At 38.5% G+C, this 13,532-nt stretch overlaps 1 protein-coding gene across 1 annotated transcript in view; it reads left to right on the plus strand.

The window, feature by feature from the left end:
• The first annotated feature begins 4,385 nt into the window (after positions 1-4,385).
• Positions 4,386-13,532, plus strand: part of si:ch211-113g11.6 (uncharacterized protein LOC559008 homolog) — a 38,846-nt gene continuing 29,699 nt past the window's right edge. Inside the window, exons 1-2 of the mRNA XM_044358789.1 lie at positions 4,386-4,708; positions 11,354-11,493. Coding sequence (XP_044214724.1) covers positions 4,630-4,708; positions 11,354-11,493 — 219 coding nt within the window. The 5' untranslated portion in view covers positions 4,386-4,629. The remainder of the gene's footprint in view (positions 4,709-11,353; positions 11,494-13,532) is intronic.

A 13,532-nucleotide genomic window follows, 5' to 3' on the forward strand; every position in this document is an offset into this window, starting at 1 on the left:
ATCCTTAGTGAATTCTTTCTACCCTTGATTTGAATAAGAAAAAACTCCCAAAACAACACTTTAACAGGGAAAAAATGGTAGAAATCTCAGGATGAGCAACAGAGAAGGGATCTCTCTTCCAGGACAGACATGCAATAGATGTTTTGTGTTCAGAATAGACCAAGATAACAAAATTATAGAAGTACAGCTTGGAAAAACAGGATGACAAAATTATAGATAGTGTCGTTTCTCCTTATGAATACATAGTCAAGTTAAAATGTCTATGTGAGAAATACTACTCAGTAGTTGTTTTTTTACCAAGACAACAACAAAAACCACTTTGGAAATGTGTATGTAACAGTTGTAAAATGTCAACTTTAAGGAACTGATTTGTTTGACTAGGAGTTTAATGCAAAGCTATACTGGAACTGAATCTCTATCCATCCTCAATAAATCACCTTTATCATTATTTTTTCAATAGGATTGAAATATACAAGGTTTTCAGTTTTTTGATTTGTTTTTTGGTCTTGAAAATTACTCAATGAACTCTTTTTGCAGCCCTCAGTGTCCCAACCACAGTTGTACTTGGTTCTCGCTCAGCTGGAATCGACCTAGACTGGACGTAGGCGGTCGCTACAGCCCTTCAGCGAGGACAAGAGCGGTGGTGAGAGATCCTTGAAACGATGAGAGAAGAGTTTTCAAGCTAAATTACTGTGACAAAAGTAGGCATCATTAACATATAATCAGGAAATCCCTCATTTCTGGAGGGGCTTCTCGGAGCGACAACAGATTATCTGGTTTGTACAAGAAAATATAAATTTTACTGTGTTATCAGTAACATTAGCAGCACAATTAGGCTCTAATGATCATTACACACCAAAAAACTAAAATGCTGGACAGATGAAAATAGGTAGACAATATTGCTATTGTCATATTCTTACCAGTAGTTGGAGGAAAATGTTAATGTAGGTCTCAACCTGTTGCCAAAAGAACGGCCTTAAGGGTTTATTGTCTTTACAGTGGACATTTTTGGACATCTCCGATGGTTCAACTTTACATTGTCTGACCTGGCTCACCTTTTATCAGTCTATGAACTTTATCAGCCTCAGCTTAGCTTTGAGCTGAATGCTGATTGTGATGCAAGTTCTGCATTAACTGTTAATTGAATTAGACCTTTGTAAGTACTTTGTTCTACATGCTTGCTAGAAATCAGAAGGTTAGGGGTGAGTAGCCATTTTCTTTTCTTCTTCTTTACTGATGTTGTTGGTTTAGTTATTTGGGGAGATTTTTCTGCATTTGGTTGTTATTTGGCAGGTAAGTTTTTTCTAGGGGGGATTTATTTCTGGTTATTGACTTGGCCATACTCACTCTGAAGTTTATTTCTGCCTTAAAGGACTAAGAAAATAAAACAACTAATTGCTCAGTCACTACTCATGCCTCTGCTCATCAACTGGTCCTTGGTAGCTGGTGAAGATAATTCTATTTGTGCCATTACCCGGTTTCCCCTAAAGCATAACACAAATGGAAAACTGACCAAATGAGGACTGTTCAAAAATTAGTAAATGGACGTTTGAGCTCAAGAGCCTCTTCACCACACCCTGTTCCCAATGACCAAAAATGAACATCAGTGAACAGCAATATTAAGCTGTTGGTAGAAGGGAAATAAGGGAATTATCATCCTCTGGGGACGACTAAGGACTGTATACCAAATTCATCCATCCAATCCATCCAATGGTTTTCAAAATATTTCACCAAGGACTAAAATCAATAAATAAAATAAGGTTTTGGTTATATCTACACATTTTTTTTGCAATTTATTCCATTTTATCACTGTGAAGATGAGATGAATAAACTAAAAAAACAGTATTCTTGCTTCAGTATTGAACATGAAATTATTGCATATTTCCGGTGTTATCCTGCAGTCCACAGGACTGTTGGTTTTGTTTTTGTTGGTTTTCACCAGCAAGTGGGTTTAAAAGCACAAATTAAAGCTGCTCTCCCTTCGTGGGATTCATTACATGAAGCAAGCACATACCAATTTGCATCAATTATCCCTAAGTGTTTTCTAACCAAATTGCAGTCAGTAATTATCATCTTGTGATGCCTTTAGCCTGATTGGGTTTGAATAAAAAGGAAAGTCTGTGATTGGTCACAATTAGAAATAGTCAGTGCCTGCCTTCATCTACACACACACACACACACTAAATACACATGCACACAAGTTCAACATTTTTCCATGATTGCATTATGTTTCAAATTTGATTTCCAATCAAGTTCTACCTATTTACCTTTTGTGTTATTTAATTAATTATTTAATTATTTAAATAATTAATTCATTTTGTCAGTTGTGAGAAAAGACATGTTTTTAATCTAGGGAGCACAAACAGATAATTTTATTTTGTAAATTTGTTTATTACTACCCATATCATCATTTATTATTGTTTTATCATTTCAGTTTAAGTTTATCACTTATTTATCCCACAGACCGTACCTTTAAGTATTATCTGTTTTTGTCTTGCGTGTTAAGGAATTTAGAAATTTTAAGATTGGTCTAATGCATAAAATAAGCAAATCCATCCACTTTCTGATAATGGTGCTTGTAATGCTGATGTGTCATCCATGCAATCCACTTTTCAGACTTGTTTTCTTGTCAGCTCTAGAGGAAAAACATAAAATGATTGAATGACTGACTTATTGCTGCATTGGGTGCATCTTATTTAATGAAGTCATCTCCTCTCTTTCTCCTGATGTGACATTAAAGGGCCAAAGCACGCCAGATGAGTTCCCTAATAAACCCGCTACCACAGACAATCAGTGCAGGAAGCTGCTGAAGGAGATGGGAGAACCCTGTAGCAGTGAAAACCCTGTTAGAGTGATGAAACCAAGATTGAAAATCCTGCTTTTGCTGCCATCTAGTGGTTGAAAATTTGACACCCAAGCAGTGCACTGCATCATACAAAACAGTACAAAATGACATCACTGTTGAATGTTCAACAGACTTGAAACGATACACCGACAGAGGTCAGATTTAGGTCAGATGTTTCTTCACCGTTTAGCAAAAGGACTGATGTTAAACCAGGAATCTGTAGATTCAAGTAGAAACAGAGGAAGATAAAATCAATGCTGTAACTACAAACATCTAACAAATACTTAGCTGTGTAGGTTAAATATTGTCTAACTGACCTTCCACGTTCAAATTAGCCTTACAAGTATTTATCTGTCATGATAAAGCACTTAGCTGGCTGCCAACCACTGATTTAAGCCCTTGTGTCACACATGTGGTTAGGCCTCAAAGGACTAAAATTGACCCAGATAACAAGGGAACATAATCCCTTTTTAAAACCTTTATACTATTCATGATTCAGGTTAAATATGTGCGGTGGCATTAGTGGGTTTAATGAGTAAAATGACTTGATTTGAATGCTTTTACAGTTGTGACTGATGGGTTTAATCCCCGCCTGAACCTGACCTGACCTAATGGGCATCCTTGATAGACAATTAAGGTATTTCAGAAATGTTTAAAAAGGGAAAGTGGATGGGATTTGACATGTTTGTTCCTACCAACGATGCACCTATGTATGTAAAGTAGTGTTTTCTGAATGGCGGAAAATACAGGAATACCTCTCTTCCGTTTCTCAGGAGTCTCATGCTGATTTCTCCCTGCAAGAAGCTTACTGCTCCCAAATTTCACATAAAAAAACCCAGATGACGCTTCAGACGGTGACTAACACAGAGAGCAATTTTGTGAAAATGTGGCTTGTTCTGTTTAGTTGCTTCCACGAAAAGACATTTACCGTTTAGGGAGGTTCAATTCTTCAAATTTGAGTCAATTAACTTCACAGAGCACACAGAGCCAAAATGCTGATTCATTCCTATTCAGGCACTCAGACATTATTGACACATATTGATTAGCCATTACAGTATAGAAGCAGCTGCTGAGGTAATAGCAATATTGGCAGTTGGTGTGACAGGTTGTGTGCCTATATGCCCTACAGGCTTATATTCCATCATAAATTTTCATATGATATAAGAATGCTGCACAAGGATGCCTAATTGTTTTAGATAGTTGTGTTTGGCTTGACTCCAATATCATTAGAAATGTAAAAAAAAAAAAAGGAAAATGTGAAATATTTTCAAAACCCTGGAACCTGAACGAGATTAAGTTGATCCTTATTTTATAAATGGGTGTAGAATGAAAACAAGATGAGTAAAATAACTAAATGAGCAAGCTATATTCATCTTTAAGGTGCAGTCAGATGCGGAATATATGAAAACCATCGTTCTTAATCAGCAACAGGTATGATGCGTAATTGTAAACCAAAAGTGATGTGTTTGTAGCCAATTTTTTGCAATCCCACTTTTCATTCCCCGCGCCCCTGGCTGAAAGGCTTCACTCCCACCTTTGCCATTTCTTTCCGAGGTGGAGCCTGATACCCCGACTTCTCCAAACTGAGCTGCCGGCGAAGCAGACGGACAAGATAGGACTGGGACCAGCAGTCGGTGGCACAGATCTGGGACGCAGTAGATCGGGGAGGGACGATACAGGGGAAGAAGAAGAAGAAGAAGAAGAAGAAGGAGGATTTTGGGGAGCGTTTCGTTCGGCTGATTCATTTTTACGAAGCGGCCACACACGACAGAGCCTCAAACAAGATGAATTCTTTCATCCTAATGTCGCTTTTTGCCACGATTGTCGCTGGAAAGTCACCTCGGCTGAAATTTGTTGTGCACGGTAGGCGGTGCTGTATTTTCTGGATGCTTTTAACAAATTATTGACATTGGCAACCTTGTTTTATCCACCTTTGTGTATCTATTGACAACGAATGAATGAACGGGTGAATGGCTGGATGAGTGAATGAATGAAGAGTTAAGTCATGAGGTGATGTAGCCAGTTATTTTCCGGTTCTTGATGTCTTGTCCTGTGTGAAAGCCGCACAAACATTACCAATAAAGCCATATTGAGGGGGGCTACCTCTGGATTAATCTCTTAAAACACCACCCCCCCTCCCCCCACTGACCGAGTAGTAAATTACGCGCTCCACTATTCAGGGCCAGCACACATGTTCACACAGGATGAGCATCTGGAGGAAAACTAATTCTGCTTTACTATTATCTCAATGTGAACAAGATATACTTGAGTCTTTATTTTTTAGCGAGCTTGTTCATTAGTTTCCATCTCTATGTTGATATGTGTAAACACTCTTAAATAAGGATCATCAATCAATCACTGGATCTGATTTGTGCAACTCTTGGCTTTTCTTCAGGTCTTTTTGACACCTTGTGTGTTGGGTTTATATCAGTGCATTGCAAATTCGCGGGTTGCTCGTCTCTGAAACGCACCATCGCTGGATGTTTAGCAATTAAGGCACCGAAGCTCTAATTGGTGATCGTCACTCCATATGCTCACCTCCAGGCGCACCGAGCAGAATAGAAGCGCTTTAAAAAAAAAAAACAAAAAAAAAAAACCCTCCCCTTTGCCTTTTAGAGGAACATGGCGCCTGTTCGCCCTAAACTCATTGCGAGGCTGTACCCTTTAAAGACCCGCCTGCCACCGCCGAAAAGCATCATTACAGTGAAATATGGCTCTTTGGAGGGTGACACAGTCACTGTAGCTCCCGCGTCCTTGCAGAGCTGCAATGCGGGACATGGCAGCTGCTTCACACTGCAGCAGAGGAGTCCGACTCCGGGGAAGAGAGGGTAGCTTTAGGGTAGCAGCCGCAATAAATACACGTACATATATATATATATATATAGAGAGAGAGAGAGAGAGAGAGAGACATACATATTATATTGACAGAAATGGGGTGAGTGGGAAAGGGAGGGGAGAGCAATGAATGGAAAATTCCAAGCCGACTCGTACAGTGGTTATCTATTCAACTCACGCCTTTTACGCCTCACAGAGCCCTTTAATGTATTCAGCAATCAATAAAGATGGGGCTGTGTGTCAAGTTATCTCTATCTGTACCTCTCCCCTCCCCGCAGATGAGCACAGTACAAAACGCACAAGATGACGGCTCCGGACGTGCGTGTCATATCAATCAAACTCGTTGTTATGCAATTGCAGGAAGAGCTAGATGTCAGTTGACACAGACACACACACATACACACACACACACGCACACAGCTCGAAAAGTGTGAAGGGCCTCTATCAGAGCCGCAGTTTTAGCCTGAAGTGCAAAACCGCCATAAGAAGCTGGCGCCGTTTCAGCACCACAGACAGCGCCGAAGTCCTCACTTAACGTTTTTGCCAAATGGGGACATTTGGCGGGTTCTCACTCCTTTAAGGAGTTGTTTGATGTCTATAATCATGGTTTTAGGAAGTGTGAGCTTAAAATTGGGTTCAGTTTAAGGGCTTAATGAGTGAGGTGAGGCTTCTGGTTATGACTTAAGTTGCTGCTATTGTTGAGGCTAGGGACTGCATTAGTCATTGCTTTACATTCATTTGGCAGACAATTTTTGTTCAAAGCTATTACAGTAAGTGCATTAAACGTCTGTAGAACAGCTAGATGTCATCATGAATTGTAAGTGCAACCTTCCCAGACAACTGGAGCATACAAAGACAGCATAATTCTGCCTTCATGAAGATTCAGATTTTCAGTTTTTCGTTGAAACTGTTTTAGAGAGTTTAGTCTACCTTCACTGTTATAACTGTGGTGGACAAATTATTAGAAACACCTCTGAGTATAATTCAATACAATCATGTATTTAAAAATATTAATAAATAATATGATATTAAAGCAGTATTAGTCACACCACCTGAACATTGTTTCCCATATTGTTGCCTTAAAAAGGTGATAGGCTATGGCTAACATCTTAGCAAACAATTGTCTATTCATACATCCAGCAGACAAAGAGCAGCATTAACATTCATGTTGCTAGTCACCTGATGGATGTTAAGTCCAATATTCACCCTCCTTCTAGTTTTGGTCTTCACCAGTTCCTTAGAAATATAACTGGGTTACTGCGTTCACTAGCTAGTTGCTACAGTAACTCTGTCTGCCTGCTTTGTGCTGCTTTTTCTTTTTTTTTTTGGCTGAATAGAGCTACCCACTGCTGGTGGAAACGGAGTTGTTAATTGTTAAGCAGTGACACTTTCGACTGTCATAAAACCAAAACAATGAGCTGAAAAGTGCTAAAATACATAGACATTTTTTTTTTATATACAAGCATTGATTAGTACAGGTTTAGTAACAATAATAATAAAAACAATAATAATTATATATAATAACATACATCAAGAATGAAAATATGAGAAAGGTTGGTCAAAGTGGGACATTCTGTGCTTCTCCTCACCTCTTCAAAGGAATGCAGGAGGATTGGGATTAGGTAGTGAAGGCGTTAGAGAGAAAATGAAAGTCTGCCTTGCTTAACAGTATAATATGTTTACACACCTTCTTTTGAATATGACTGTTTGAGAGAGGGAAACCAAAAGGCAAAGAGAGAGGCAAAGTAGGACACACACACAAAGAAAGAAGAATCCTGAATCAGAGAATTAAAGAGAGAGAAAGAGGAAAGACATGCAGACAAATGCAAATAAAGAGACAGAGAGACAACAGCTCATCTCAAGTATTCAGAGTACAGCTGCATTCTAAATATCAGAACATTTTGCCAAAGTCCAGCCATTGTCTGAGTTGACCTTCTCTCTCAGTCCATGACCTGAACACATCAATACAAAACCTCACTGAACCATGAGCCTGATAGATTTTCTTGTCATGTTCATAATGGGAGACCTTGAGATCCATCTACAAAACAACTTTGCGGTGAAAGATTTCATATAAATAACAAAATAGCAGCTGTCATATGATAAGCCAAAAGCTTCAGAAGCTTCTAAAACCATTTAACTTTGCCTTTGCTGTTTTTTTTAATCTAAATTTCATGTAAACTATTGCCAAAAATAACATCTGTGCTTTACTCCTGTTAAATGAGAACATTTGCAAGTGCAATTAGGAATTTATATCTTTAAAACAGACTCATTAATTTGAATTTTTTTTAAACTTCATTCAAGGATTTCGTGCTCCTCTAAGGGTAAAGAAAACTCTACAACCCTTGGTTTTGATTAAGCCTTTTTAAGAAAAAAAAAACCACACACACACAGCTAAAAGCAAGGGTGTTCTTTCTTGGTTCCTGAAAAGCTGACCTTTTGAGAGAGAAGAAAAGAAAAAATAGAAAAAGAGAAACACACACACACACACACAAATCTAATTCAAATGACTTCAAGAATGTGACATTTTAAGTGTATATGTCTGTTCCTGTTGAAGTTCTCCTAAGAACAGTGTGGAATAAGACACTGCTAAAAGGTGTGTACATTCCCTTCCTCCTGTGGGCATTTGCTTGCTTAATGGGGTGAGAAAGCCTTGTGGCGTTTTCTTGTAAACCAACAAAGTTTTGTTTACATCCAGTCAAGAGTGAAGATTTGCTTTTAATTTTGGTAGAGGCGTTTTTTTTTAATTGGACGGCAAAAATCAACAGTTGTGTGTGTGTGCACTATCTATCTTTTCTTTTTCATATGCACAAGTGCACCCACACACATACACACACTGAGAGCTTGACTGCCAAAAAAATTACTTTATCTTTATATGAACACTGTGTGTATTTGCTAACTTGCCTGAAACAAGAAAGAATTGTTCTCTGGTTCTGAGATATTTTATGTTTCATTTAGTGATGGAAATCTGAGACCAAAATGAATATTTCAAATTGACATGATTTTCTCAATAATAAAGAAAATAAATGTACAATAACCACTTTTTGCCGAAAACTTACAAACCTGGCAACTCTTCACAGAGCTCATTGGTAACGCTATAAGTAGTTAAGAAGCCAGATTGTTTGAGATCAGTAAAAACATTGTTAGGGACAGTTCAGCAACACCTTGACATCAGTATGGAACAAGCCCCTATCGTCCATAGCCGAATCTATGCCCATGCATTCAGTGCTACTCACACACTGCATTTATCCTCGAGGCTAACAAATGTGTTAAATGCATTGCCCTCCATAAAATAAGTAAACTTTGAAACCTATATTATCAACATCATTTTGCTACATTCATTGCTAGCTGTCTTCTTGTTGTCTGCCTTTTCTTGGTACGTTACCACCTCCTGTAGATCAATGTAAGAGTGTGGAACCATTTGCAGGAATTTCTGTACATGTATTATCTTGTGAGCTTGCACAAGGCCAAAAAAAGAGCAAACAAAAAAATGGGCAACCTTTCATAAAAACATTGCTCCATGGTGCTACTAGTTGTCAAAAACACCACAGGGCACCTTTAACAGGATGCTTTGCTGTGCTGCGATTAACATTGACCTCGGTCTTAAAGGATGGGTTCACAGTTTTTCAAGTCTGTCCTAAAACAACAGTCAGGTGTCCAAATGAACATTAAATTAGGTTCTTCTTGCCATAATCATCCATCCTGCTCACACTGTCCATTAGAGGGTCCCTTCATAATGCACATACAATGTAAGTGGTGGGAGACAAGATCCACAGTCCTCCTTCTGTGCAAAAAGTTTCTGTATCTCAAAGTTTATCTGAAGCTAATATGAAGCTTCAGCGTCCAAATGAGTCAATCAAGTAGATATCTTTCAACGTTACAGTCTTTTTAGTGCCAAAGTCCTTCTTTTTGTTACTATACCTCCACCGCAGCTCAACAGGGAAACACAAAGAGGGAATTTGATGCTAAAAAGACTGTAAATGTGGCAGATATCCACCTGATATGACTAATTCAGACTGCTGAAGCAGAAGATTAACATATTCTCTGTTGTTGAAGCCAGACAGAATCAAATGAAGCATACTTAGAAGGTGTTTAGTTATGCTTGTCAACTTACAGAGCAAATATTCATACCTGTTCATATCTGTTGGTGTCCTACTAAGTTTATATCTGTCTAAAGACAGTCTCTAAAGACTGTCACACAGTAAAATCAATATATATTGTATGCTCTTACCTAAGCCATCAGCCACATTGGCCTTCCCCAAGGAAAGCAATTGTAGGAACAAGTCTCATCAATTAGAATCCCTCCAATCAGAGAAGCCACTGTTTCCATAGAAACTTAGTTGGTTGGCTAGCAACCTGTATCAGTGATCACCACCACTTCATCCTGAGTATGCTGTCAGACTGAGTGTCTTTTTAATATCAGGGATGAGAGGAAAATCATTACAAATACCATGTAACCATGACCGTATAATCAGCTCATGTCATTCTTAGTATATCTATTGTTATCAAAACGTCATGAGCAAAACGCATCATTAGTTTGGAATTTGTTCGTATAAGAATTTCCTGAAATGTATCTTGACAAAGTGAATAAAGAAATTTGCTTTTGGAACAGAGAAAAGAAAAGAAAAGGGTTGGCAGGCATGTTAAGAAGCTTGAAACTGTGATGTTTTATAAACCCCTCTTTTAATTACACGGCAACATTCATTATAAGACAAGACATTTTTTGTTTGTAGAAACATGACTTATAGCGTATCATGTTCCGCATCAACTGCATCTTTTAAATAGCTGCAGTGATTTTAATCTATTTGTAAATGCAGGCACAGTTGCAGTGTAGGTAAGTGTGAGTCTGATTGGATGGGTGATTCAGAGACGCCAAAATGTACCGTTGAGCCTTCTGGAGATGTCCAGAGTGTAATACAACCAAGCATCTGTGATGGGATTTGCCCACATAATTATTTCAGTGGTATTTACGCACCCTACACCTAAGCCAGGTTTCTGTAAAGGCTCCTTGTGTAATCTAAAACCATACAGGGCAGTAACGTCAGATCGAGTGTTTTGGTAAATTAAACGAGTCCTCGAGCTGGCTTCTATATTGACGGCAGATTAAATGTAGATTAAAAAGCAAAGGTTTGGCTGTTTGCCATCAGAGCCTCTAAACTTTGATTCGACTCCTGCCTGAGGAGCTTAGGCTGGCTAAATCTGGATCATCGTTTTAGATAACTTCCTGATACGTAATTTTACTTTTGTTATTGTGCTTGACCTCTACTTTATGAATCCTTTTTTATTACAGTACCTTGATTTTTTTTTGGTTTTTCTGTTGGTTTTATAGATATTTGGAAATTTCTTCTGAACTGATTTTAAAAATGCTGTGCTGTATATGTATATATCTTCCTTCTCCTTCTCCTCATTCTTAATAATTAATTATTGACTCAGTTGTAAAAGTAGCAGCAGAGGTAGTTTTATGTTCCTAAGAGATGAAATGGTTGCTGTTGTTGTTTTCTATCTTGTTGTCATTGAATTAAAATCATTTGAATTAATTAAATTTTAGTACCACAGGTCATATTTTCATTGCACAAATCAAAACACACATTTTTAACTATAAAAACAACAATGTACTCTAGCAAAGCTCTTGTCTGGCAGCCCATCCCTCTAATATATTTTTCTCTGACCCCACAGAACCTTCCAGGTTCCACTTCAACAAACCTGAGAACTACATCAGCATGTACCACCAGGAAGGGAGCGACACGCTATATGTGGGCGGCCAGGCAATGATCTACATAGTGCAATTCACCAACAGAGGGGTCCGTGACCTGCAGGTAAATATGTACTCTTTACTTTACCTTGAAGCAGAGAAACTTTACATAATGTTAGCAGGAAATGCTTTTGGTGACTTGCGCACAGACGCTCTAACGTTTGGGGGATTGAGTCGTTCAGCTACAGACACTCTGCTGCCATAAAGAGCAGAGTAACAAGTAGATGTAAAAGATCACTCATCAACCACCAGCTAGATACTGCCAAGTCAGTCCACCTCAAAAGCCACTTTGGCAACCAACCACTGTTTTGAGGTGTTCATACACTGAGACATTAAGGTTGAAGTGATGGGTTATTGACCAGAATTAAGTCAATTTTGACATCCAAAAATTATGTGAAAATGGTTGTTTTAACATTTCTATTTGTGTACAGATTATACAAATCAGATACAATGTGTTCAGTTTTTAGTTTTAGAGGCGTTGGAAGGTGAAAACTAGGCTAGCTTTTTCCCTGTTTCCTGTCTTTATACTAAGCTAAGCTAATGCTCTTTTTATGTTGCTTTACGTCATGTCATGAGAGACTTATTTAACTCTCTTCAAGACAGCAAATAAAAATATCCAATCTAAAACTAATTAGTCATTTTGCTGGTAGCTGGTGAATTCTTTTGAGTAGCTTTTTGTGGTAAATTGCAACTCAACCCATTTTTCACTCATCTTGTTTTATTTTCAGTCATTTAAACTTTGAGAAGAAGTGGAAGCAAGTCAGAATTCTACTGAATTTCATTGAGTCAACTTGCTGCAACTTGGAAAAGAAAACAAATCATGTTTGCCTGATGTAAATGAGTTATAAATTAAACTTACTGAACAACCTGCTTGGATTAAAGAGTTAACATGAAATTAATCAAGCGATTTATCTGTAATATATCTTACCCCCATCGCTGTTTGCCAGACTCTGCTGGACGACATTAAATATAGTTTCCCCTCCTGCTGGGAGGACGCCACAATCAGCCAGAGAGGGCAGATAGAGACGAGACGACCGGCCTGCCGCTGACCCAGTTCATTGGCTCAGTTGCATTGATGGGAAGTTGGGTCAGGCATACATTAATTAAGCTACATTTATCTCTGTCTGCGAGGACAGAAAACATAATTCACTCAGCTAATAATGTCAACATAGGCTCAAGATTACACAGTGTCTGGACTACAGTGTCAGCACTGACTAGCCTAACAAGCTGAAAAGACTATAAACTCGGTGTTTCATCCAAATATGACCATGCCCTATTTTTTGGAATGATTGCAGGCTGAGTGTTGGGTTTGCCTCAGCGGAGACAGAATGACAGGTGGAAAAACGAGTGATTGCTGGTGTGTTTGGCAGTGGGGAACTATTTTCATGTTTGATGGTGTGTTTTTCTTATACACACACACACACAGTTAACTGACATTTTGTCAGGTTGAGCTGTTTTATGTGCAGGTTAGTTTAGTGGAGACTAACAGCAGAACAATATATAAAATTCAGCAACTCTTGGTGTCTGTCACACAGTATTATAGAGTGAGTGGGCTTCTTTTCTGAGATTCAACAATTGTAGATGGAAACTAGGGGTGTGCCTGAACACAAATATGTTATTTGGCAAAGCACAAATAGTGGATTTTGTACGAATATTTGTTTCATACAAATATTTTTTTTTAAAGTTATTTGTATTCGGGAAGAAAAAAAACATATCAAATACCAGCACGCAGGTCGGTTACATCGCTATCTCAGTCTCTCTCCTCTGCTCCGCTGTTACGTCTGTTAGCAGGTCTCAACGAGGGGAGTCACATCCACCTGCTACATGACGCAGATTTCCTAATTTGGACATCACTCTCAAAGTTGGGGGTGTTCCCCAGAGATAAAGCTGCACTACTGACACATGCAAAGTGCTCTCAAGGGATTCTCCATAACCAGTAGTTCCCCTTCTTTCCACAAAGTTAGGTTGCAAAAAATAGGCAATAAATGAAAAGTGCAAAGCAATAATCGCTTTTGAAATCCTTCCCTACATATTACATGGTGTGTTGTCTCTGTGTTATGGGTGTATAAATAGTTAGAGGTCTGTCTGCAATGAGGCGATGAG

This window comes from Thunnus albacares, chromosome 8 (genome assembly GCF_914725855.1).
Source record: "Thunnus albacares chromosome 8, fThuAlb1.1, whole genome shotgun sequence".
NCBI classification, from domain to species: domain Eukaryota; kingdom Metazoa; phylum Chordata; class Actinopteri; order Scombriformes; family Scombridae; genus Thunnus; species Thunnus albacares.